The 25,661-nt window shown below is 44.7% G+C and overlaps 1 protein-coding gene across 1 annotated transcript in view; it reads right to left on the minus strand.

Moving 5' to 3' along the window:
* aatka (apoptosis-associated tyrosine kinase a) overlaps positions 1 to 25,055 on the minus strand; it is a 32,280-nt gene extending 7,225 nt beyond the window's left edge. Inside the window, exons 1-11 of the mRNA XM_053444402.1 lie at positions 24,623 to 25,055; positions 24,376 to 24,487; positions 12,121 to 12,254; positions 6,354 to 6,495; positions 2,925 to 3,004; positions 2,325 to 2,443; positions 2,131 to 2,218; positions 1,881 to 2,014; positions 1,123 to 1,207; positions 891 to 1,012; positions 385 to 534 (exon numbers count right to left, since the gene is read on the minus strand). Of these exons, the coding sequence (XP_053300377.1) occupies positions 385 to 534; positions 891 to 1,012; positions 1,123 to 1,207; positions 1,881 to 2,014; positions 2,131 to 2,218; positions 2,325 to 2,443; positions 2,925 to 3,004; positions 6,354 to 6,495; positions 12,121 to 12,254; positions 24,376 to 24,457 (1,136 nt within the window). The 5' untranslated portion in view covers positions 24,458 to 24,487; positions 24,623 to 25,055. The remainder of the gene's footprint in view (positions 1 to 384; positions 535 to 890; positions 1,013 to 1,122; positions 1,208 to 1,880; positions 2,015 to 2,130; positions 2,219 to 2,324; positions 2,444 to 2,924; positions 3,005 to 6,353; positions 6,496 to 12,120; positions 12,255 to 24,375; positions 24,488 to 24,622) is intronic.
* Between the last annotated feature and the right edge of the window lie 606 nt (positions 25,056 to 25,661).

Genomic DNA, 25,661 nt, shown 5'->3' on the forward strand with positions numbered 1-25,661 from the left:
TACCCATTGAAATTCAGTGGCAAACAATTTTGAAAGATAAATAAATATAAACCGTATTTGGCTGGCTTCCCCTGGTTAAGATGAATGAGGTGATTCAACTCTGGTCGATGCCAGGGGGATCTTAAAAAATAGGAAGAGTATTGATCATCTGCTCTTGCTAGCAAAGAGAAATATTGCTACAATGAACTTGTGCACCACCATGAGCAGAAACCAATTTTAAAAACGGGACATAGTGACTCGTAGAAAGCAATTGGTCCTTTAGATAATCGAACGCCTCTTAAAGTAGAAAACGTATATCTGGTGCTTTCAGGATACACAACATTCTGACTTATGTGTATGCACAGTGTGAATCCCTGATTGTGTCGGCAGGCAACCGTGTCTCACCAGCGCTCAGCCAGGGGGAATTGCAGATGGGGTTTGGGTAGTTTGAGCTGCTCCTCCTTCACAGCATATGTCAGCACCTGTCTGTCCGAGTAGTGTCTGTACGGCTGGTTTCCCAGTTCAAACAGCTCCCACACAGTCACTCCCAGTGACCTGCAGCACGGGAGGAAATAACCATTAAGCGTGTTCGCCCCTCATATGTCAGATAATGATCAATGAGGTGTTCAATTGCATCATTCCAGACCTTCTTTATGTTATGTGACCAGTACCTCTTTGCTGTACATTTATATCTCATTCAGTTTTTTATGCATAAATCCTCCCACAATTAAGAAAACAAGGAAAAGACGAACAACCAATTAAGATTCTGGCAATACGATCTCCTACAAATCGACATGAATGCAATTCGTGAATACAGCGTACAGTATAGAACCATGTTTTTAATCTGATAAATGTAATGATTATGTTCTCTCAATAAACAGAGACAGAAAGTCCCTCTTGGAATATCTCACCATATGTTGCTGCTTTTGGTTTGGTCGACAACAAGCAGGTTTCCGTGGACCTCGTCTATGAGTTCAGGCGCAATCCAGCGCAGGGCCACCCAAATCTGGTCTTGTGTGATGTAGTAGTCATCCTGCAGAAGAAAATCAAATAACAACCAAAAGAACAAAAACAGTTAAGTACTAAAAAGATAAGTTAAAATTGGAAAAATAAAAGGTAGAGACTATCAAAAGTCAGTGCGACCTTGTATCGGCTGTGAGAAAAGCCATAATCTCCGATCTTCACAGACATTTCTGAAGTTAGCAGGCAGTTTCGCAAGGCCAAGTCGCTGTCGGTGGAAAGATAGAAGAAATTCACTTCTCTGAAACAATGCATCTTTTGTGCATTAAAATACCCCTCTTTCATAGTATACCCTTTAACAAGTTTCGGGTGAACTTTTACTCTACGCTTGTCAGTCCGAACATTATGCAGTGGAAAGTTCTTTATTTCTTTTTAGCAAACACTGGGTTTTCACATTTTTCTGTTTACTGAAACATACGATATTGTAACTATGCTGAAAGCTATTGCAAAATATCTCACAGAATCCGCTCAGTTGTTTATGTGTAATCCTGCTGCAAACAAACAATATGAAACATAACCTCATTGCTGGAGGTAGCACATAATGTGTCCATGTTGAAAATAATGTGAAGGTTTGTTACATCTTTACATGACCATGTACAGGCGGACTAAATTAAGTCACTTCATATCACCTCCTCCACAAACCGGGAGCTTTTCCAGCCCACCAGCCACTGACTGGTTACGATGGCAGCCACCACATGGCTGAGAGTGAGAGGGGCTCACCCCCGGCAACAAAATCACTGATGCTGGAGTTTGTGACCACTACTCAGGCAGCACCAGGATGTTGTTGCAGGGAGAGAACAGCAGGGGGCAGACTGACCATTCTGGTTCTTCCTTTCGAGGGCATCAATGTTTCAGGTTGATTGAGATGCATAGAGCTGTACCTGTGTATGAAGTTGTATTTGTGGAGGTGAAGAAGCCCTGAGGCAATGTCACAAGCCATTCGCTGGAGGATCAAAGGGTCGGGAGTCTCGGATTCAGCGACTCGACAACCGCGCAGGTAACTCTTCAGATCACCCTGAGAGGATGAGAAGGAGATTAGGGAGTGTGAGCTTCTGAATGCAACAAACGACACTACACCAAAAAAGAAAATAGTGTGGTGTGAGTGATACAAATAATTAAACCATGTCCCACCAGAGGGCAAAACTCCATGACCAGCAGATAGGGAGTAACCTCGGAGCACTGTGCCAGACACTGCAGGAGGGCTGGGTGCTGGAGGGTCCTGGTGGAGGAGAAGGAACGTGAGAAGCACGTCATACATGCAATAATCAGATTAATACTGATAATAATAAAAAATACTTAAAACTGCTATGGACTGGTGAACCGACCGGTATGGCTGCACCTCTTCTAGGAACTGCATCTGATCCTGGACACTGGCACTGGCCTTCAGCTCCTTCACCACCACCTGGGTGGTGCTGAGACCCACATTGACATCGCCCAGCAGAACCTAAGTAAGTGCACACACGAGGAAATAGCTGGAAAAAAAACTTCCACCAATCTCTAGGAGTTCTGGGCTCAAATTGACCGCAGTTAGCAACAGCCAGCGGTTATAAAGTGAGATCGAATAAAACTAGTATTGGAATAATGCATGAGCAAAACATAGGAAGCGTTGCAGCAGCATGTACTGTACAGTAAATTGAGAAACAAATTCAGTGGGACTGGGAATTTCTACTCTCCCTCCCATGGAATCAACACCCTGACACAAGCGCCAGAGATTAGCTTCGCCGGACTGACATCATCATCCTCACATTACCCTCGCATTCCTCACGCAGTAGAAAGAACATCACAGTACATTTAGTGCAGTAATGACAGAAGATGCAGCAAAGACAATCAAAGAATGTGATGATGAGAACAAAGATGTCGTTTCAGAGCCCACACACTGTGTGCGACTGTGTCTGTTTAAAAAGAACAAAAATTGCGTGTCTTACCTTGCCAAACCAACCATGTCCAATCTCCTTTAGATATAGAAGACTATGGCGCCCAAGGTCTGAGGATTTCAGCAGCTGGACTGAAAGGAGACAGTAAAACAAAAAAAGATGCAAGATTACATTTAGATGAGATAAAAGAGACTGCTGTGGTTGGAAAGGAGAGATTATGATGAAAATGCTCAAAAGAGATATCTGAAAAAAAAAGTTTTAGACTTATTGTGAAAAGTAAATCAAGGAAAAAACTAGAAAGTTTGAAGATGTAGAATAAAAATTGCTGAGCAGGGAAACACACAAAATAGAAGCTGCGCTCAGCCAAACATTTTCTCAATAAAAAGTCAACTAAGGAGGAGAGATCGCCCGGAAGGAAAATCCACTCAAACCTGTTACTTCCCAGATAATTAAAAAAAATACTTTGTGCTAAAAAAAAGCAACTATATACAATTCACTACAAACACAGCACGATTCTGCAGTTTAAACTTAGTTGTTCACAAAATCAAATACCTCTGTGAATCCTCATGTTTCAAGAATGGAGATGATGATGGAGCAGTGGAGCGGCCAGCCACTCTGAGCGCCGTGACTCAAGTCCGAGTCCCAGGCTGGGATGTGGTGCTGCTCCAGAGTGTGAGAACCGAGAGCCCGCGGCCCCGGCCTCCACCCCGGGCGTCTTAGCCCCATTGTGTGTACTTGAGAAAGAGCCCGCGGTCGCAGCATGTGTGTGTGCGTGAGAGAGCCTCGGCGGGGTTTGACCCCTAAGCCCTCGCACAGCTGAACAAGCTCTCCGTGCTGCCTCTCGCACCGACTACCACCGAGCTCATCTTCCAACTGGGACACACAAACACACATGATGTCCCCGTCTGGAGCCCTCCAGCTGTCAGGCGCAACACCCAACTCTTCGGTTCCTGTACGGACTGTATTTAAATCTTCAAATAAACACAGCGAGATGGAAAAGACTACCGCAGCCTCGAGCCGGTGGACCGAATCTGCTGATGGGTCGACGCGGGAGTTCTGAGAGGAGACTCTGCCCCCGAGCGCTGAGAATGTCTGCTCATGTATCGCACCTGGTGTGACCGTCACGCATGTCGGTGGTGTGCTGTGTGAGGCGCCAGCTCTGTGTGCAGCTTCAAGACGTCCAGTAGTGACATGAGGCCCACATAATGATCCCCTGTCACCCAGGACAGCAGCATTCCTCAGCCAAGCGGGACACAAGCACTGCTCTGTCAGAGGCAGAAAAGACCTCTGTCATACACACTCACCGCCCCTATCTGAAGCCCCCAACCCCCCTCCCCGCTCTTCGGTCCTGGTGCATGCCACCACTCTTCCCCTGTCTCTCCTCATCCTGTCACAGACCCCTCACTGTATTCTGCCCATAATGCCAGTCCTCCGCTGGTGCGTTCCTCGGACGTTTCAGCCCGGCCTTATGCTCGCCCACCGCCCAGCCGGCCTAAATCAGGGCCATTGTTTGGCTGGCTTGCTCACACGCTCATGCTGTGTCTCCTGGTACCAGTCAACCAAGCACACACACACACACACACACACACACACACACACACACTCATATACAGGCACACATAAGGCCCATTCTCCACTGGAACGCTAGGCAGAGGTTGTCACAGTGACAACAGACCCACACTTCTGCAGCCTCCGCCACCTCGCTCCAGATGGAGAGAGAGAAGTGAAGACGTGGTATTATTCCAAATGTGGAATGTGTGAGCGTGAGTGCGCATTCCCGTCCCACTCATTGCATTCCCAAGGTGTTCAGGTCCAGTGGGGCTGCAGGATCAGTGGGCTCATGGAATGATACACACACACACACTCAGACACACCATCATTTTAGACACTCACTTGGATGCATCAAGCCTCAGTTGGAAAGCTCTATGTGACCTCTTAAATAAAAGATTAGAGCAACAAGTGAGAAACAGCACTGTCTGATCAATGGTAAATATTGTTTAAATATGCCTTTATGAGTGATGCTTGGCTCATTGAATACACCATTCATAGATTCACTAGTAAAACTGACCTTTTGTGGAATCACTAGGCTCATTTCAACATGTATGATAGTGGGGGGGGCGGTAATGACTTGTGACGTACATGATGTTAAAGGCAAAGTCCTTTCGGTCCTTGACCTTTGTCATAAATTAGCAAACCAAATTCAAAGGCTGCAAACATTATACATTCAAATAAAAATGGCAATTTGACTGTTAGGACATAAGAAAAGAAGAATGTGTGATTCTCCCGCTGACTCAGTGAAAGGAGACTTTCTTCTCTCTGTCTTGATCTCGCCTCCTTTCGCCATTTATCCATTGCTCGCCCTGCAACACCTGGACCAATCATGCAGCGGTATCCATGGAGGACGGAGGGGAGGCCGGTGATTGGCTGTGAGCCTGAGGCGGCCTTGTCCAATCGTTAGTGGAAATGACATCCTGGGAGGCTGAGCCCCGACTCACCTCCCTTCTGGTTGTATGAGTGCAGCACAAACAGCCAGTGAGTCATGTAGGGAGAGGCACATTGAGCACCCATGGATCTTTTAACTGAGATTCACACACGACACACCACACACATGCACGTGTGCTTGAGGCAGAATGACCTGAAGAAAATAAGCAGGCTGTGACCTGGCCGGGAAGGATCATGGATACAGAAAACAAAACACAACCCTCTTTAATCCAACATAACATGGACGTGCGCTGATGTTCTGGTGCTGGATTGTGTAAGAATCATGTAAAACAGGAAGATGCATCATATTGGATTGTATTAAATATAACACAAAGAGCTCCAGAAAAATTAAAGGTCGGATTCTTTACAATGAGAGACTGAGAATGCAGGGACAAAAAATGCAAGATAAGAAATGAGAGGAAACACATCTGTTCCAGCTAAAAAAATGTATCCCATCCAAGTCAATAGAGCTGGAAAGATGTGCCATAAACCAACAACATGCTACTTCAGCCTAGGAGGTTATGTTCTCGTCAGCGCATGTTTGTTTGTTAGTAAGCATAATACTAAGTAAAAAATAACTTCTAAATCAATTTCCATGAAATGTGGTAAAGGGATGGGGCTTTTTAAACATTTCAAAATATGGTCTTCTTCACAGTTTCCCTTGACTTCTAAAAAAATTATTCATGCATCTTGACTTTAAAAAAGACAATTTAGAGCAGATCCAAATAAAGATCTTGATGTAGTGAATTTAAATGTCGTTTCATAAGGGGAGTGTTGGACCATTCCAGTTTTAACTGTTGGTGTGTTAGGAACTCACTTTAAAGACGCTAAGTAGCTGGGAATTAATACAAATACTGCAAAACATAAAAGAGACAATAAGATTATAAAAAAATGGAAAACATGAGGAAGGAACTCAAAAACAGTGTTGGGGTGCTACACAGGTCATTTGTATAATCTGTTATCTGTTATATGTGCAGATGGTGTTGTGCAGCGTCTTACTGGATCTGCCCGGCTGCTTGGAGACGGGCAGGGAGACCTCAGTGAGGGGAAGGATGTAGACCTCTGGGCCATTCTGGGCGGAAGGCGAGGCCAGGACGGAGAGATCTGCCTGGTACTCCTCTCCCTCTGTGTTTTCGAACTCCTAGTGCAAACACACAAACTGGGATTAGTCATCGGCTCCAGACCATCCCGCCACTGAGACGGTGGGAGACAATGGCTCCGCTGTGAGGGCATGTAGATGCACTGAGGCCCGCCCACCCAACCATATACATAAGACATGTGCATTGTGGGATGCTCTGTGTGGGTCACTGCTGAGACGCTGTAGGGGAACACACCAATGCATAGTGCTATTCAAACTGTCTACACAAAGCTCCCCTGTCTCTTGTTGTGTCTCTGCCATAAGCAGTAAACTTCCATGTACAAACCAAGGCTCTTATTGTGAAAAACACTGACTCATACAAACTGACACTGTGGTGCTGCAATGTGTGCCCACGTTTTTACGCCTTCATATGTTTTAAGTAGAGAAATTAATTGTATATTGTAAAGTAATACCCCACAAAAGTACAAAAAAACAGTGGACAGGGATAGATATCAATGTGGTTTTGAGTTGCTTCTTTCCCTTCACATGTAGCCTCACATCTTTAGGAACTGTCCTCACTCACTCACTGGAGGCTTTCAGACATGCACTCAACCCCAGAGATCATCCCGACATTCTCCAGAGGACGCATCTGTGTGTACGCAAATGTCCGCCTGAAAAGCCACCGAAACTTTCTGCAGACTTTCTCCGGCCAGTCCCCTCGTCTAAAGTCTGCTGAAAGTGAGTGAGCACACAGCAGGAGATCCTCTGGGAGATGGACCCAGAGTGAGAAGGGGGCTGGATGACGAAACGCAAACAATTACAAAATCAAAGACGCGGTGCAGTACACAATGAAGACACCGAGGAAGAAGTCAAGACAGCCGGTGCCAGTGTGCTATAGACAAAATCACGTGATCAATTATACGTTGCTTCCTGCCTGCTGCACCGACCCTCACCTGAACGCTGCAGAGATTTGTGTCCGGTTGTGAACGCGTCTGAGTGGAAAACAGACGTAGATAAAGACACTAAGAAGAAACTGCAGTGGAAGATACAAACCCAAAGGAAACGGTATATGAACAGTTGACAAATTGCATAAGCCGCAGTATGAGGCACATCACACTGTAGACTACTACCAGACTATTGTCATGAGTCAACAGGAAAACAACTGCATGAACTCATAGGAGACCTTTAGAATCCCACACATCCAGTTCAATTACAACTGCACCATTGTTGTGTATTTACATTTGCTCATGCGCCTCGGTTTCTTTGCTCACGCCCTTTGCAGCATTTGTTCAGCAGCTGCAGCTGCACAATTCCTGAGTAAAAAAATCCATCCATCCATCCATGATCTATATCCCTTATCCTTAGAGGGTCACAGGGGGGATGCAGCCGTTTGCAGCTGATGTTGAGCAAGAGGCGGGGTACACTCCGGACAGATGGCCAGCTCACCAAAAGGCCAACGTACAGAAACAAACAACCATTCACGTCAAATTACAGTCTCCAATGACATAGATCCAGTCTTTGGAAGCCGGAGAAAACTCCACACAAAAAAACCCATAGGGAACCTTATGTGAGGCAACAATGCTAAAATATGATCAATAATTTATACTATTATTAATAAATAATTAATTAATAATTAAACTGAATATATCGCTCAGAGTCCTGGTGGGATAAAACTATATTGCAGACTATTATTAATTATTAATCTAATGAATGTCTTTATCTGTAAATAGTCTGTTTACATGCATTAACACAATATTAAAAAATAGCAAAGAAATTATGATGAAGTGGTGGTAGATAAAGAAGTGACTGAAGCCCAGTAATTATAATACCAGGATTGCAATTACGTCCCTTTTCATATAATTTTACTTTGTAGCAGAGCATTATGGAAAATCTCTTAGAATCAGGGGTCTACTCTCTTTATATTCCAAGCCATTAAGTCGAGTCATCTCTTCACTCCTGTCCTGAGCATTTCCCGCCACATGAAGCCACATCCCGCAACAAGCCAAGTCAATCTAGCTGTGGCTGTAACACTGTGGCTGTGTTGGGGAACCATACTGAAGTAGTGCAACGGGCCATCCACCCGTCCATTCAGTCCCCGGTTAATGAAGTGGTGTACCCATAAAAAAAACCTAGCTCCCACAGCAACCACCGAGGGAGAGAGGAGAGACAGCGGAGAGAAAACAGGAGGAAACACAGAGAGACAGAGGGAGGGAGTGAGAGAGAGAGAGAGAGAGAGAGAGAGAGAGAGAGAGAGAGAGAGAGGTTAATTTATTAATTTGAATCACTCTGCGTTTGTGTGTCTGTTTACATGTGTCCAGTGTGCATACATGGGAATGTGTGTGTGTGTGTGTGTGTGTGTGTGTGTGTGTGTGTGTGTGTGTGTGTGTGTGTGTGTGTGTTTCTCATTCAGGAGAACCATCTGCCACTCTCCTCAGAGCGAGCTGTGAAAGCAAGCACCTGGCTGTGAGTCAGCCTTGCATCGCTCCCCGGAGAGCCTTCAGTTTAGAAAGCACTTAATATCCAGCCTCAAACACTGCACGCTCCAGTAAGAGCATCGCGATGGAGAGGAATAATGAAGCTTTTTGGAACGACGTATTTGTCTTTTTTTTTTTCAGTCCCACTCGAGCAAGCACACCTCACGAGTGAAATGTTGAGTGTCGAGCTGGTGCCAAGAGAGCGAGATAAAGAGTGGAAACCATTTAACCCTTCCGTGAGGCTGCCAAAGGACGAGAGTGGCATGAAGATTTGATAACTCAAAGCCTGAAGTACATGAACCATTACAGCAGCGTGTCGTGTTTGGAGTCACGATGAACAATATCAGAGACAAACATATACTTTATGGACTCCAGTCAGCCTGTATAACCTGCACATTTTCATAATATTTGACATTCTAGCGCTGTCACATCACAACAAGAGGGTGGCCAGCTCTAGCCGTTTCTTGACCTGCGGAGGATTGACCGCCGGATTGGGTCTGGAGTTTCATTCGAAGTTTACCTTTCGAACATGGACAATGGAGCAGGAGACTCGCTGCTCGGACGGGTTCACAACAACATCTATCAGAACGTTCATGTCCCTCCCGTAAACATTCCCTCGGAAAATGTATTGGAAAAATTATCTAAGAGTGGTTGAAACTTATTTTATAGTTGAAGAGTAACTTTTTGCAGACCTGTCTAAGACTCCATGACCTTAAATGTTTATGACCTGAAACCTGTATGACCTTTTTTACATACCTGTATGACCTTTCCATTACTTATTGACTGTCAAAAGATCCCAATGGAAATGTATGTAAATCATTTGTTACTGTGCTTTAGTTCCTGTCTTAAACTACCCTACAGAACCAGTCTGAACTGGCTCAGGCACACTTCCTCGTCCTCCTATTTAAGACCCTTGTATTTGACTGTTCTCCATCTTCACTCTGAGATCCTTAGGACTCTCGGTGTGTTGATCCTTTCTGCAGAAAAACCCTTATTAAATACACGTAGATAACATCCAGCCTCTTGAATCTCGAGATTTCCATCACAAGAATGTCCGTATATAATCTCCTGAGTTCAGTGCATGTCTGAAAGCACTGCGATACCCTAGTAACCTGCCAACCCCCCCCCCCCCCCCCCGACCCTCAAAAGAATAAAATGTATGGTTTATGATTGATGGATTTCGACGGTCCTGACAACTGGAAACTCCCAGTAGAATGTGCTTTCTTGTTATTGTAATCTGTCCGTTAGCTTCTTCTAAAATGTCAAATACTTTTACGCGCTTTTTTTACCAAAGCGCTTCGAGTGGTCACCGAGGCTGTAAAAGCTCGGTATAAATACAGATCATTTAAAGACCATTTACTCCCCACCTTCATCAGCGTTTTGTGAGCTCATCATCTGAGGAAACACTTGCCTACTGACCTTGCCTATTGATTTGTTTAGAGTGGCGTGGCAAAAGGCAGAGACTTAAAATTGATTCTTGTAAAAAGATCCTCGCCTCTTTAACTTGAACCAGCTCAGCCGGGGTGGCACGGTGAACCAGCATGGGCCACGGTTGACAAAGTGAATTAATTGTTGTCTGATGCTGTTTTTACAGTTGGAGCGCCCCTCCTGTCACAAGTCCTTTCAAAGTGAATGGAAAGCAGACCCACAGCTAACCTCCCACTGTTCCTGCAGGTTATTAATATACTACACACTTTTAGCAAATGCAACCCGGTCCAGGAAAGACAGAAAAAAAAAAAATCCTGAAAGTCCAGAATCTGTTCACGGTGCCTCTCTATTCTGTGCTCATTAGTCACACAGTTGCCCCTGCAGCATGTACCTACCACAGGCTGCTCTCACCGGTCATGATGAACTCTTCAGGCCTGTCGCTCACCACTCAAACAAGAAACAAGATGCTCTGCTCTCATTCTCTCTCCTGCACCGTCCTTCTGCTTTATGCATCTTTCTAACTAACAACAAAAAGCCAAACATGGTCTTCATTCTCGCCAAAAGATCTGCATAAGGGATCTTAACAGAAGGCCGCTGTTCAGTCGGGGCTGTGATTTATCCATTCATCCGAGTAAGTAACATCAAAATGCACAAGCGAAAATTTAGAAACGTTTTGATTCTGATTCTATCCAACGAGCAGCCTGTTAGTGGGAGACTTGAAGCTCTTGAGTTTCTCCCCTCCTCTCCATATGCCCCCCCCTGCCTCTGTCAGTCTCCGTTCGCCCTCATCAGCCGCTCACTTCATCGCTGATGGTCGACACGGCGTGGCTGAGTCATGCTGGCAGCTGAAGGCAACACAGAGACAATGTGGGCCAGCTTTGGGAGGGTGGGTAGTGTTTCATTTCATCATTTCATGATGAAATGAAATGAAATTCATTTCATTTACTTTATACAACGAGGCAACAGCTCTAAGCAAAATATTTAGATTAGAAAATTGGGCTGATCAGCACTGAAGTATCTATAATTATACAATTCTGATGCCTCCAGCAAGTCCTTGAAAATCATCCATCCAACAATCTCAGCGGACATTGGGCTGGAGAAAATGAAGAGCCCCTCCTTGAGAATCGGTCAAACGTTTAGTGATTTTTATTCCAAAATTGTATCTCATTCTAGCGTCTCAAGAAGTTTTCTAAAGACACAAAAAATCTTTCAGGATATGAAACTTTGGGCTTTAGGAAGAACTATATAATTTTTTTTTTTTAGACTTCAACACAAAACAATGAATTTCTTAATAAACCCACTGAATTTCTTAATAAAATTCAGTGGGTACATCACAAATGTAAATAGATTTCACTAAAACAAATATGGGGCAGAAATGTTCCCCCTTAGATATCAAGATCAATTCAATAAAGTCAAATAAATGTGTTTAATCAAATTAACTTAATAGAGTTGAGTTATATTATAAAATATAACTACATCTCATATATGAAAATAAATTCAATTGTATAAGGTCATCAACAGAAATCAACTCAATAAGTTAGGATGCTTTCACTTATGTAATTGAGTATATTCAACAAAAATAATTATATTGTATTAACTAAAACTGGCACATTGTTTTAGAGCAGCAGGGGGGGGGGGGATGATGGATACCTTCGCTTTAAATTCAGTCGCACAACAACCAGTTTTGTTAACACATTGTTTGTCAGGATCCTGATGCATCATATGTAAACACAAGTCTGTGCTCCCCTCACCCTGGGGAACCAGCAGGGGGCAGCCCTGAGCTCACCTTGAAGCCCATGTCTCCCTTCTTGCAGCAGAGGCAGGCCAGCATGAGGAAGACGAAGGTGAAGAGGCCAGAGAAGGAGACAGCTACCACCGCCAGTGATGAAGGCCATGACAGCTCGCTCAGCGGCGCCCCATCTGCAACGATACAAATTACCACCAGAGTTACAGACGGTGGAGACGGCACACGGCTGGTGTCATACAGGAAATTACAATCAAAATGGAGATGGAGGCGATTTGTACACACAGAGATGATTTGTGCTCTTCTGATTGGCAGCTTGATGACAGCAGCACGAGACTCACCATTAGCATCCTCTTCTGTCTCCTTCTCATGTGTATAGAGTCTGAACAGGAAAGAGGCTCCTGTAGCTTAATTACAGTAGTTACTACTCAGTACGTGTAACCCTCCGTTTCCATGTAAACAGCCGTGATGAATGGAAATATGTGCTATAATTAGCTTTAGATTTTTTCCTTCGGTCAGATTCATCCGCAGTGTTTCTGAGAAATGCCAAGTGTGGCTCTGTGACCGAATGGAACACAGACACATGGATGATAGTGGCTGTGTGCAATTATTTCTACTTTGTGAACATTTTGCACAACCGGTCATTGTCTCCCTGTGTGCGATTGTGGAGCACGCGTGTCAAGTTTGTCCTTTAGGCTGAAAAAAGTTGAGGACAGACCAGAGAATCCAGATGTCAGGGTTTAGAGCAACTCCCCAACATCTGATTTCATTCTGTCAGTCTGAGCGACTGAAAGAAACTCGGGGTATGTTGGAAGGGACAGATAACAACCACCGACACAACTTACTTGCAATATCCATCATTGTCACCCTCTACTTAAACACATCCATCCCCGATTCTATCCCTTTTCCTTCACCGCCACATGAACCGCATTCATCTTTAACCAATCATAGGTTCACCTGTAGCTGTCTAAGAACAAATGCTGTCCTGATAAAGGCCCAACTCTTTCAAACTCCATTCCCCCGAGTCTGAGAAGTCTCATTTATCTCACGTTCAATGGAAAAACATACAGCTGTTTTTACAGGACACCTAAACGTATGTGCATGTGTTAATTCTGTTAAAATATGAAGTAATTAGAAGTTGTTTTTTTAAATACATGGTAACATTTGGATATTTCAATCAAACCCACGGTTACAAGTTTTATAACAGCAGCAGAACATAGTTAGGGTTTAGGCGTCCAGGCTCTGATTTGATCACTTCCCCAGATATGGTTATGAGAATATAATGGGGAGTAATGTGCAAATATCTTTTACCCCCTGTTGGAGCCTCCCGGTGGATGGTGGGCTGGCGGAGGGGCTGAATCAACAGGCAGCGATATGCAGCGGAGGCATTGACAAGCAAATGGGAGAGATGGGAAATCGTTGCAGCTTAAATAGGCCGCGAGATCGGGAGGGTGTGTGTGATATAGGATTGCGGAGAGGGAGGACATTTCTCGGGTTGACTTCCTGAACTAGCTTGCAAGCGTCGCTCCATTTTCCTCCAACGCTTGGAACGTTCTGAATAAGATCTTCGCCTCTTTGCCTCAGACAGTATTATTTCTAATTTCCCCACGTTGCACTGAATCGGATGTATTCACCTGAGAACAACATGTATTCTTGGAAAAATAAAACGGAAACGCAGTATTTTAAACAAATTTTTTCATCATTGGCCTTATCAATCTGACAGAACTCCCCCATCTGTTATCTATTTTTCACCAGACCTGCAGTTGCCCTTTCTAGGTGTACTGTAAACATATCATACGATACAAACACACACAGGTCTCCGGTGCTGACTGGTGCGAGTCAGGGTTGGGGTCCGTGAGGCTTGTGTGCGAGCACTTTTCCAGCTCACCGGGTTGAGATCTGGTGGTCCTGCCTCATTTGGCTGCGGGGTACACAAAACAGCACCGCTCCAGCCAAAGCTCCACCCTCGGGTCAGGGCCACAAAGCCGACGCTCACGCTTGCACACACAGATGGAGCGTGCAAACAGACCCACAATACATCCAGGTTCCTGCTTGAGGTCTGGTTTAGGAAATACAGCATGTGTGTGTGTGTGTGTGTGTGGGCACTGATGCATCCATCACCATAGTAACAACCTCGCCTTGCCAACATATATTAGTCGATTGGCTTTTACAGTGTGGGGAACCTTATCCTTTCCCATCCTTCTTTCCCCCCTCGTGGAAGAATTTTTTGTTTTGCTGATGCCTCATCCACTGGGACTCACTGCCCATATTTGCCTGTACCATGCGTGACAGCTTGTGGTAGAGAGTGTGTGTGTGTGTGTGTGTGTGTGTGTGTGTGTGTGTGTGTGTGTGTGTGTGTGCGCGCACATTGTGTCTATGAAGTGGAAAAGAAAGAGATTACAAAGCTAAACCAAGCTGTGGCCTTTCTAGATCCTTCACATACCACGACACAGAGAGCCTGCAGTGGCGACCTCACATTTGCTTTCCTTTAAATATGAACATTCAGAGCTCTTGTTCACTCCTAACAACATTCTGTTCATGCAGCAGAGAAATAAAACAAACAGCAATGTGCAGTACAGCTTAAAACTATCTTGAAAAGCTATAAGGCTGCGGAAATAAGTGAAAACTAAATTGTTTACTAAATCTAAGGATATATAAATGGAAGGTTGTGAATACACTGTGCAGATGGTGCTGGAGACAGTGATGACACATGCTGAATCAGAGGACATGGGGACTCAGAGCTCGCTGAAGGACACAACATAAAATACACATGTTGTCATTTTTGGAGGAGACAGTAGGCGGACTGCGGGGAGGCTCAAGACCTGAGACCAATCAATATTTCAAGGTTTCAGTTTGCCATCACTAAGTCATGCCTTTTTTTGGAACATGACCGATAGAATGTAGGAGATCCTGTCCACTTCCTCCCGTTGGTCACATTCTCACCAAAAAGCCTAAATCATCTCTGTGAGCTGACTACCGTGAAAGGTTACCCAGCCGGAGGCCGAGGTCACTGTCAAGCCTCTGCTTGAAGCAGATGGTTTACTCAGACCTGGATCAGCTTTTTACTCTTTTACACTTAATGGATTAGTCAAGGAAGTTCCCGTTATCCACAGTTTTTACTCAGCGGCTGGCGGGAGAAACTCTGTAGAATATCCAGAGCCTATCGCGTACAGCACCTCTAATTGCAGGAGAAAGCAAATTACTTGAATTTGTTCTTCTATATTCGTGGTTTAGTATATTCCCGTAGCTAATAGATATCCATAGCACAGTTACAAACCTAATATGGTATGTTAATATCCAGCTAATGATTTTCTCCAGCATAGGCATAGATCACAATGACATGTTAATATCTTGAGGCGCTTTGAATCTTATGTTCAAAGCTTTAAGTATTATCTCCAGATGTGTTCAGTGTGTTTCTCCTTGTCTGAACTATCCTTGAACCGCCTATGGAATAATACGGGGAGAGATGGTTTTCAGCCGGTCCTTAAATCTTAAGGTACGACACATTCCCAAATTTAGGCAGTAGGCCATGTTGTGTGACGTCATTTTATCTCTAGGTTTGTAGTAAACAACTCCCCTATATAAGTACTTGCCTTGCAGAGTCAAGTCAGATTTTCACTATTCAGCCTGTGTGATTTCTCCGGGCAAACCATGGTGCCCGTCTGACCTGTGAAACTTCTGTGTAATAAATTCTGTTATGCTGCAAGTTCTGGGTCCGCGTCTCCTCTCTTCAAACACCGACTTCGACAAGACACTGCTGCTGGAAAGATACGATAGTGGTGAAACCATTGTTTGCACTCACAAGGTCCACATGTGCACGTACACGCTGTGCCACCTCTTGCAGGTGTGATACAGGTGCAGCTGAGCTCTGGGAGGTGTCAGGTTGGTAAATATGTGGTGTTTTTCGACACAGCCTGACTGAGGCGTTCAGATCCAAAAGAAAAAAAGCCTTTTAAGCTTCAGTGCGTTGGAATTAGTGGACGTGCATGATTGCATGATCAGCCTGGGGGAGAAAGTTGAATGAACAAAGGGGGTTTGGCTTTGACTCTGCGCAAGATGAGCAGTTTGAAAATGGATTTATAAATGGAGGGGTGGACAGTCTTCATCTTGCTCCATTTATCTTCATAGTTCTTCTATTTCTTTGTGTATAATGCAATGGTTGGTAAACCTTTGTTTATTACATCTCATTGGCAGCTGGCCTTCACTTCATATTGGAGTTTTTAATCACCGTTCACTGCCAGACAGTCTAAACTGGTCACCCAGAGGAAAATACATTTGAAGAATCCATCCCCTTGTCTCTCCGAGGAACCGTGAGAGAGAGGCGACCCCGGGGTGCTCCATAAATATTTGAGAAGCACACATTATTTCACCGGCTGCATGGCGAAATGAAAACAAAGCACTTTAAGCCGGGCTCATACCCGCTATATTAAAAAGACTGGAGGAAGATGAGCCATGTCCTGACAGACGGGAGGGGAGAGCGATGGAGTCGCCCTGCCACCCCCACAACTCAGCCCTGAAATCAGGATAGGTCACAGTGGGAGCCAGAGAGAGGGAGGGAAAAAATCTGCTGGTGTCCAAACTTAAAGATTCAATGAGGAGGCGCTACTGCTTTATATTTTTCCAAAAATAAGACTTATGAATAAGCTTCCACCCAGGAGGTTCTTTTTTCATCTGCGTTTCTTTATCTGTTAGTTCGCAAGATTAAGAAAAAAACACTGGACAGATTTCCACAGAAGGATTTGCTATGGGTCAGAAAAGAGCCCTGTAAATTTTGGTGCAGATCCAGAATGGGGATTTTGGCACTGGTATTTGTGTGTTTACAATTTGGTGCAGCTTGATTGAAGATAAGAGGGCCTTTGGGCCTTGGCGAAGGGGTATACAATCACTGAGTGCCATTTTTTGCCTTTTTGTTTGTCACAGAAAAAAGATGCAACCAATCTCCAAACAATTCTAAAGAGGAGTGGGGTACGACTCAAGGAAGAACCCATTAAATGTTGGTGAGGATCTGGATCACGGGGCAGAACCAGGATTGTTCTATTTTCTTTAGCATTGTGAGAACGTGAGGTCGTTTCTCATTGATTTCTCAAAGTACCAAAGTTTTCATGGATTGGGATGAAAGAAATAGGGCATGTTTAGCAGACAGATTTTTTTGTGTGCAATTTTGTGCAGATCCAAAAAAAGAAATATCTTGATCTGATGAATTTCAGTTTATTAGAGGACTGTTGGACTTTACTGAGTGCCATTCTATACAAGTATGCCATTTGACTCCAAACCCAGCTCAGTTTCACTCAACTAACCTGTGACTTATCCAATCTTCTATTGATAGCGAAGTATTGGAGCACTTTTTGTCATGATTTTGTGGTCTTGTCTTTAGTCAGGGTGTTTTGAATTGTGTTTGGATGGATGCCTCCTCTTTTCTTGCTGTAAAACAAATTTAGCTACGGGTACAAATAAAGTTACCTAACTTTTCCAGTTTGGATTGATGACGTCTGGCATCGATCATTCAGACGACGGCCTCACAAAACACCAGAGTGGGAAAAGGAACACACATTCCAACTCATCAGGGGCAGAAAAGAATTTGCTGACTGCTTCAGTGCCACAGAAAAAAGCCTGATAATTCAGGTTTACAAAACGAAACTAAATAATGGACAAAACCTGTGCTGTAATGGCAGAGTGTTCCTTCTCTCCACACAGCAGTCAAATGCTCACCATGTAAATGCAAGAATAGAATGTGTGTGTGTGTGTGTATGTGTGTGTGTGTGTGTGTTGGTGTGTACGAAATGAGAATGTGGGGTGTTAAGCACAGCCGCTGAGCTTTTCATGGTGGATCATAAATATAGCATGCACCACTGAGGTAGAGCTCTCTGTTGCTGTGCAGCTGAAGCAACTAAACAGCGGTTCTACTGCTGCCAGTTCGTAACTACCTGCTAATACGTAATAGCGCTCATCGTGCATTCACCTATCCGGTTCAGAATATACACGAGGAGGAGAGGGACAGAGGACAAACAGGGCGAGGAGAGAAAATACGGATGTTATCCTCCCACAATCGGCAATTACAAGGCCGGGGCCGAGCCGTGTGTTCATATTCGCGCGCTAACACAAGAACACGCACCAACGCAGAAAGCATGGTCAAGGTGTTGCACTTGGGCTGCATAAGATAACTCAGAGTTTCTGTGGTAACTGAGAATAGTCGGCTTGTTTTTGCTCCTGACAGCAGGAACCCTTCCACAAAGTCCACGAGACGGAGCTCCGACACATCACAGAGATAGAAAGAATTAAATATCTGCCTCCCTCTGAGTTCCTGCATTCTCCGCCCTCTACACTCTCCTCCTCCATCTCTTCTTACTCCCATCCATCCCTTCCTTGCTGGCAGGTTTGCCATACATGCTACAAATGCACACGCACGCACATCAGCTCATGTTTTTGTCCGAGGGACCAAGTGGTGACAGTGCTGCAGGGCGGGCACCGTGCCAAACTACACACCACTGCACTCAAGTCTTCTGTGAGGTGGAGACAAAGAGACGGGGTGAGATTCAGCTTGAACCGCAATTAGTATTCAATAAAGTGGATAAAAGTGAGGAATATGTAATGCCACTAATGTGTTGGGTAAAAGTCTAAAGATTGATTTGTGGTCAGCAGCCTCTCAGGCCGACCTTGGTGCGCGTTAGGAAGAATAAGCTGGCCAGCGAAAATGACCACATATAGCTGCTGCGATAATTTAAGGATCCACAATTCTTCCACCTCGTCTTGATGTGTCCGATTGTTTAACTTCGAAAATCTGTGACAAATAACAAGGAGGAACGAAAGGAAGTGAGAGCCACAGAATGAGAAACGACAGGAGCAGCAGAAAGAGAGAAAGTCCCCAAATCTCACTGGGCTTATGTTTACATTTAGGACAGTGCTGCAGGGGCAAACAAGCTCCTCCATCTGCCCTGTTAGGGCTGCACCAAGTGGTTTCCAACAACACCAGCTACACACACACATATATAGCAAAGAGTGGAGAGGGAGGTGGGGAGGTGCTTAGGATACAGCAGGCAGGAGAGGACATGTAGAGACAGTGGAGAAATATGAGCTTTAGGTTTGATCACAGGTCGTTTGAAGAGGCACAAGCAGAGCAGTTCTTTACATGCATTATCACCTGCAGAGCTCCAGTGGAACGCTAGCAGTATGACAAGAGGTGCAGCCATCAACGCATAAAGAGTGATGAAGATTTGGCTTGGCTGAATAAGAGGTTTTACGTAATTGACAGGGAGCTGTATGGATGCAGATATTGATTCTCCACTGCTTTAGTGCGCGTGTAACTTAAAAGGACAATCCGTGTGGATAAGTCATCGGCTCAAGTGGTGAACTCCCATTTGGTGTTAGGATGTAATTTGAGTCTCTGTTTTAAAAGACTCGCTCGCTGTGTCAGCGTTAAGGGACGCAGAGTGGCTCTAGGGTTTTGTCCTACTCTTGCTTAGAAGCCCCTGGGGGTCAGTGGGCTGCATTTAGGGAGAAGGACGCTTTGCTCTGACACAGCCTGGCTTCCCAAGAGGGTGAAACGTCCAACAGAAACCCTCTGTCACAGTCTGCATGAAGAGGGTAGAGTGAGGACAGGAGGGAAAGAGGAAAATAATTAATGCAGCAGTTGTGAGGTTCAGAAAAAAAACAAGAGGAGTGCAAGCATTGAAAGCGAAAGGAGGCAAACATGCGTGCCTGGATATGTCAGTCTCAGGAAGGGGCTGACAGCCGAGGGAACAGCATGACATAATTAATGGCAGGATATGGTATCCTCCAACAAACTTACATCCTTTCTGGCCTTCCTGAGTCACGCTCTCTGTGAATGACTGCAGATGGCAGAGGGACGCACAGGCCTGCAGAGAGCCATGATAACTGTCATTAACTGGGAGTGAGAGCCCAGGAGGACCACCATGGATCAGCATTACGGACCCGTCATGGCCGTCCCCTGACAGCCCTGGCAAGGGCACGCTGCTGGAATAAAGAGGGTCTGGCTTTCAACTTTGTGACAGACTGATGTTTACAGACAATTTAACAGATTATGTGACTGCTAAACCCGTATGCCGCATGTAAAGGTGCTAGCTGTGGTATTCTGCATCAATAATTCATGCATCTGAGGTATTATTATGATTACCGTGGGAATAGATCACTGCAGAGGAGGCCGGTCACCTCTGTTGGTCAGTGATTATTATGAAGCACAAAGAGAATCTGTTGCCGTTCTGCACAAATGGAACCGAAGCCGCTCATTGGCTGTCACTCTGGCAAACAGACGGTTAAAGGAATAAATGGACTGAAAGCTTGTTTATCCTCTTGAGTCAAGTACAACAGGAAGCATGACTGAGGATTGAAGATCCTCTCTGCAACAGGATGCAGCACAGTTATTTACATTTTGACAAGGACCTGCACTAAGAATCCTGTGTGAGGGATCTATCATTTTAACCATTTAGTGGCCAATCCCCACAGTTAATTAACTGATGATAGAGAAATGTTAACACCCTAAGCGTGTGTTAACATTTCTCTATCATCAGTTAATTAACTGTGGGGATTGGCCACTTCTTCGTCTTTAACACATCGGAAGGTTTTTACATTTACATACCTTTTTCTCAAAGGGACAGTTAATGTTGTCAGATCTCTACAACCGAGTAGGGGTTTCAAAGACTGCTCGAGTGCATCGTTTTAGACCAGTTGTTAATCTGGGGGTTTAGCACGGCGCAGTAATAAAACCAAGGCAGAGGCACCTTTAGCAGATATGCAGCACAGTTGTTATTGACAAGCAGTTGTTTATATGTCCAGCAAGAGCGGGAAACAGATCCGGACGTAACAACCATGCAGATTCAGATGCTCCACTCAAATCAACAAAAATGTAATACTTTACCAGAGCAGACGAAACAGTCAGCTGCAGTAAGGATGCACTAAAATACAACAATTTCAGCACCGTGCATAACCATCTAAAGGTAGACCCCCCTTATGGCTAACGCTAGCAGCAGCAAAGTTAGGAGAAGCACTCTCGTGATTATTCAGCTAGTTGACTTCCTGTTGGGAAGAGTTGAAAACTATTACCCACCTAGTACGGTCAAATGGACAGGAAACACACTTATATATGCAGTCACTAAGAGGTTTATGGTTTTATATGTGCAGCTATATCTGGACTGAGTAAAAGCCACAGTCACAAAGTTAAATGCTGATTTTGTCAAAAAAAAGATTATGCAGATGTGGTTTTACACACACACATACATACACACATTCCAGCAAGAAGTGTTTGAACCCTGTGTGAGTTTAGGACTCTATCAACACAAATAAGATGCATGTGCAAACCGATTGTAGACCTAGAAATATGCACTTGAGATGTTCAACATCTCAGCCCGAGTCTTATGATGCAGAAAAGGCTAGTGTGCGTGTGTGTGTGTGCTTCAGTGCAAAATACCAGAGCAGACAAGTAAGTGTGAGTTATGCAGGCTACCATGCGGTCATTATTCCTCCCATGTTGTTGAGCACATACTCCCACTAATACAGATGCAGTGAATCCACACAACTCATTTTCCACCCCCACGTCTGCTCGGAGCTGTCTTCCTGAACATAAGACAATGCTTACATGATCTTTGCTCTTCTGTCTTTTTTATAAGTCCCATAAAACATCCCTGGAATCCGTCTGCTACACTTGAACCGTGCTTCCTATATATCTCCACTGTACCTTTGACGACCACTACAGGTGTTGCTAAATGGCTCTCTGGCATTTACAAGTCATTCAACCAGAGGGGATGGAGAGCTTGGTGACAAATTAAATACTGCACGAGTCCTTCTCTAAAACAAACTGAGCGCACACACAGGCCTTCAACGAGTGTGACACCAATAAACCCACACCCCCCCCATCATCACACAGCGTGCACATGAAGGAGACGTAGATGGTTCCCCTTGACTGCTCAAATCCACTTCATTCTTTTCCTAGATCCCCCAGAGGCATACTTATGTAACTAAAAAGCTTGGTGTTACACGGGGAGAGATAAATAATCAAATGAGCCAGGCACTGGGAGGAGCCCTGGGAGCGAGTCTAGATGCTACTTTCTTCACATCTTTCCCTTACTGCATCACTATCACCTTGGTTAAAGCCTGCAGTGTCCTGTCCATGTGCACGTGAGGACACATGCAAGCTTCCCTGCATGTGGAGTATGAATTTTATGCATTATCTTCTTCTTCTTCCGCTCGCCTGATGGGAGAGCTCTCCGTGGTGCTGAAGCAGAAGCATGCCAGGTGCTGGTTGCAGTAGTTGCCACAGACGCTGGGCTGTGGTTTCCCCCGAGGATGATTTGTAGTCAGGAGTCCTGCTATGGTGTGTCCGTCCCCGACCACCAACTTATATAATGCCATCTGATGACGGAGTGGCCCCATGGTTGTTTCCCTCTGCCTTGGTATGTGTTTGTTTATGTGCGACTGTGTGCAGAGGTAGAGCACACTATGTTCCTGCATACCCGGAGGCTAAGGGAGGCGGTGCGGCTGTGCACGATGACTTGAGTTGACGTTACAGTTCACTGTGAGATTTGGGCCATAGTCAATTCAGCAAAGCACAGGACAGCACTTCATGTTTAATTAAAGAGCTTGCTCAATCCAAAACGGGGGAATTGTGGAACATCGGTGGTGCTTTTTATTTTTAACCCTGCCTTTGGTTGCAAAATATGAGGACAGCCTGTTCAGCAGCTATAGCTGACTGAGTGCTGTTCACCCTCTTGATGGGACTCTAGCAGTTCTCTGGACATAGCACTGGCCATGAGAATGATTGGTTCCTTTCCACATGCCCCCCTCCATCACCTAGGCAACATTGATTCTCTGTCCAATTAGGGGGAAAGGTACAGGATCACTGGTGAGCTGCTATTCTTATGGAAAATCAAGATAAATATGACAGCGGTTTGGCGATTTGCATTGTCTACTCCGGCTTCATGTAGTGACACGTGCTGTCAGAGTCCATCCTGAAATGTCCCTGAGATTCGGAGTCCGTAAGAAAGAAAATATGAACGTTTCACTGAACATTCCTGAGAGGAAATGTTCCAAACCTATCCCTGCCCAAACAATTCAATAAGAAGATGCCCCAGAAGAGCCACAGTGAGGAGGCATTTTGACCCACATTCCAACTGGGAAACAATTATCATGCCTCAAATTAACAGTCCTCTCATAGGTTTGTGTCATATTTCAATGCACAGGACCAGAGATGGCCGGAAAAGCATCCACTACACAGTCAACGGTGAGAACTGCTCTCAGAATAAATATCTAAACACCAACACCCTATGTTTGTTTTACAGAACATCTTAAACGAGAGAATAATAGTGTCGTTGTACATTGCTTTACATAAATGGCCACAGATATCTCTTATTTCATATTGCATAATGTTGCAATGCACAAGGACATCTTAACACATGGCAAATAACTAATTTGACTTTCAAAAGGAAGGCACTGTCAGTGACTAAGAAGCAGCACACACTAAAAACACAGAATGAGAAGGAAAGAGAGACACAAGATAAAAGAAGAGGGTGGAATAATTGGGAGGAGAAGGATCAGCGAGAATGTGCGGAGTCTGGTGAGGAGAGATAGAGCCTGACACTTGAGAGCCATTGGGCTCACTGTCATTTGTATGCTGAGCACACTGACCCCAGTCCGGGGACTCTCTCGATCCTGTTTACTCTTTGCACACAGTTATTTATTCTGCTCCATTTCCGGGCCCTCACTGCACAGCCATGACTTTCCTGCTCAGTGGTCCCGTAGCACTGCAGCAGCACCTGGGTTGTCCTTTGCCAGGCATCAGCCCCAGCACCCAGGGGAGGATTGAACGCCAGCTTCCCAATGGGCACAGAGTAGCGCAGACCTCAAACAACAGTGGGTCACCTCTGTCATGTTGTGATCGGTCACCATGATGCACACATGCTGGTCATACATGTAGAACACAAACACACACACACAAACACACAGCTGCAGAGGTGCACATGTGGGACCGAGCAGATTCCCTGCAGGGACAACGTTTAACCCTCTTGTCACCATAGAGGACTGAGTGAGTGTAAACCATCCACATCTGAGCTAATCTGAGGTTTGAGCTGACTGTGGTTGATGTTATGGCGATGATGCTTCTGCTAGAGACTCAAAATAGATGACATGTGCAATACTGCAGCGGCAGGACACCGTGATTGGCCTTGCATCGAGCACCACAGAGGAGAGAACAGTCTGATCATGCAAAAAAAAGAAGAAAAAGAAGACGTAGAAATCTGCACGCAGGTCTGCAGCAAATGGATTCCAGTCATCCATCACTTGCATCCTTACCTGTGTCAAAGTGAGAGCTGAAGGCGAAGCTGGGGTTGAAAAATGCCGAAGACATGACAATCACATGTAGGGCAAAGACCATCCTCCTCGCTGCGTCGCAGAAGACAAGAGCCTATACACACACACACACACACACACACACACACACAAACACAATGCAAAGGCTATAAATTCCCGACTCAGGTCATTTCAGATTCAAGTAACCTGCAGCAGAAGCAGTGATGCGCAGCGTCTTATTCCCTCACACCTCACAGAGAGCCCCCCGAAAACCACCGCTCCACCTTCAGCTCGAACAGATGTTGGCAGTGGTTTCCATCTCAGCACATCTGTCGGGTTATTCTTCTTTTTCTTCGTAGACAACAACAGTATCCCCTTCTTCACCCCCACTGGCCAGGTTGAATGCACCTTTGAGTCCTGTCCGTCACTTAGAGCGAATCAAATCCTGGGATTTGGAAATATCCCATCTGTGTCCCTGTCAGAATAAAACCTGGGTTTGCTATTCAACCCGGTTTACGTGCCGATTGTTATCCTGCACGGGCACAGCAGCTGATTCCAAAAAACCTAAACAAAAGGGAGATGATTTGGTCAACAGGGTCCGTTGGTTTCATAAGGACTGCGAGACATTTTGCACCAGTGGAAAGCAAGAGTTATTAGTTAGTAAAGGTGCTTCCGCTCAAAGCCTTCAAAATAAAAGGTATTGTCTTTTATTTTTTTATTTTGAAAACAAATCCCACTTCATTTCCGTATTGCGCCATATTTCTCTGACATGCACACGCATGGTCAGATCTCTATCTATCTATCTATCTATCTATCTATCTATCTATCTATCTATCTATCTATCTATCTATCTATCTATCCATCTATACATCTATCCATCCATCCATCCATCCATCCATCCATCCATCCAAGTTGAGTAAAAGAGGTAAAGAAATTAAAAGAGGTAAAACAAATGAAACGATAATCTCTCTGGATATTTAAAAATAAGTTGAAAGAGGACACATACAAATGGAATAAATAGAACCGTGTCAAATTAATTTATCCGTGAATTTTTTCAAAAATAGAATAATAGAAAATATAATTAAATACATTTTTGAAAAAAGCATTTAATGAGCAACACATGCAAAATATACTTTTTCTGACCTCTAGTGGTTGATGTTCCTGCTTTGTGGTGTATTGCATTGAGTGAGTAGTTAACAGCACAATGTGTCAGAATAACTCAACAAGACGTGTTTGTTCTGTCTTGTCTATCAGGATGACGATACAAACCCAGATGCATTGAAAGACTG

This window comes from Pleuronectes platessa, chromosome 16, assembly GCF_947347685.1.
Source record: "Pleuronectes platessa chromosome 16, fPlePla1.1, whole genome shotgun sequence".
Lineage (NCBI taxonomy): Eukaryota > Metazoa > Chordata > Actinopteri > Pleuronectiformes > Pleuronectidae > Pleuronectes > Pleuronectes platessa.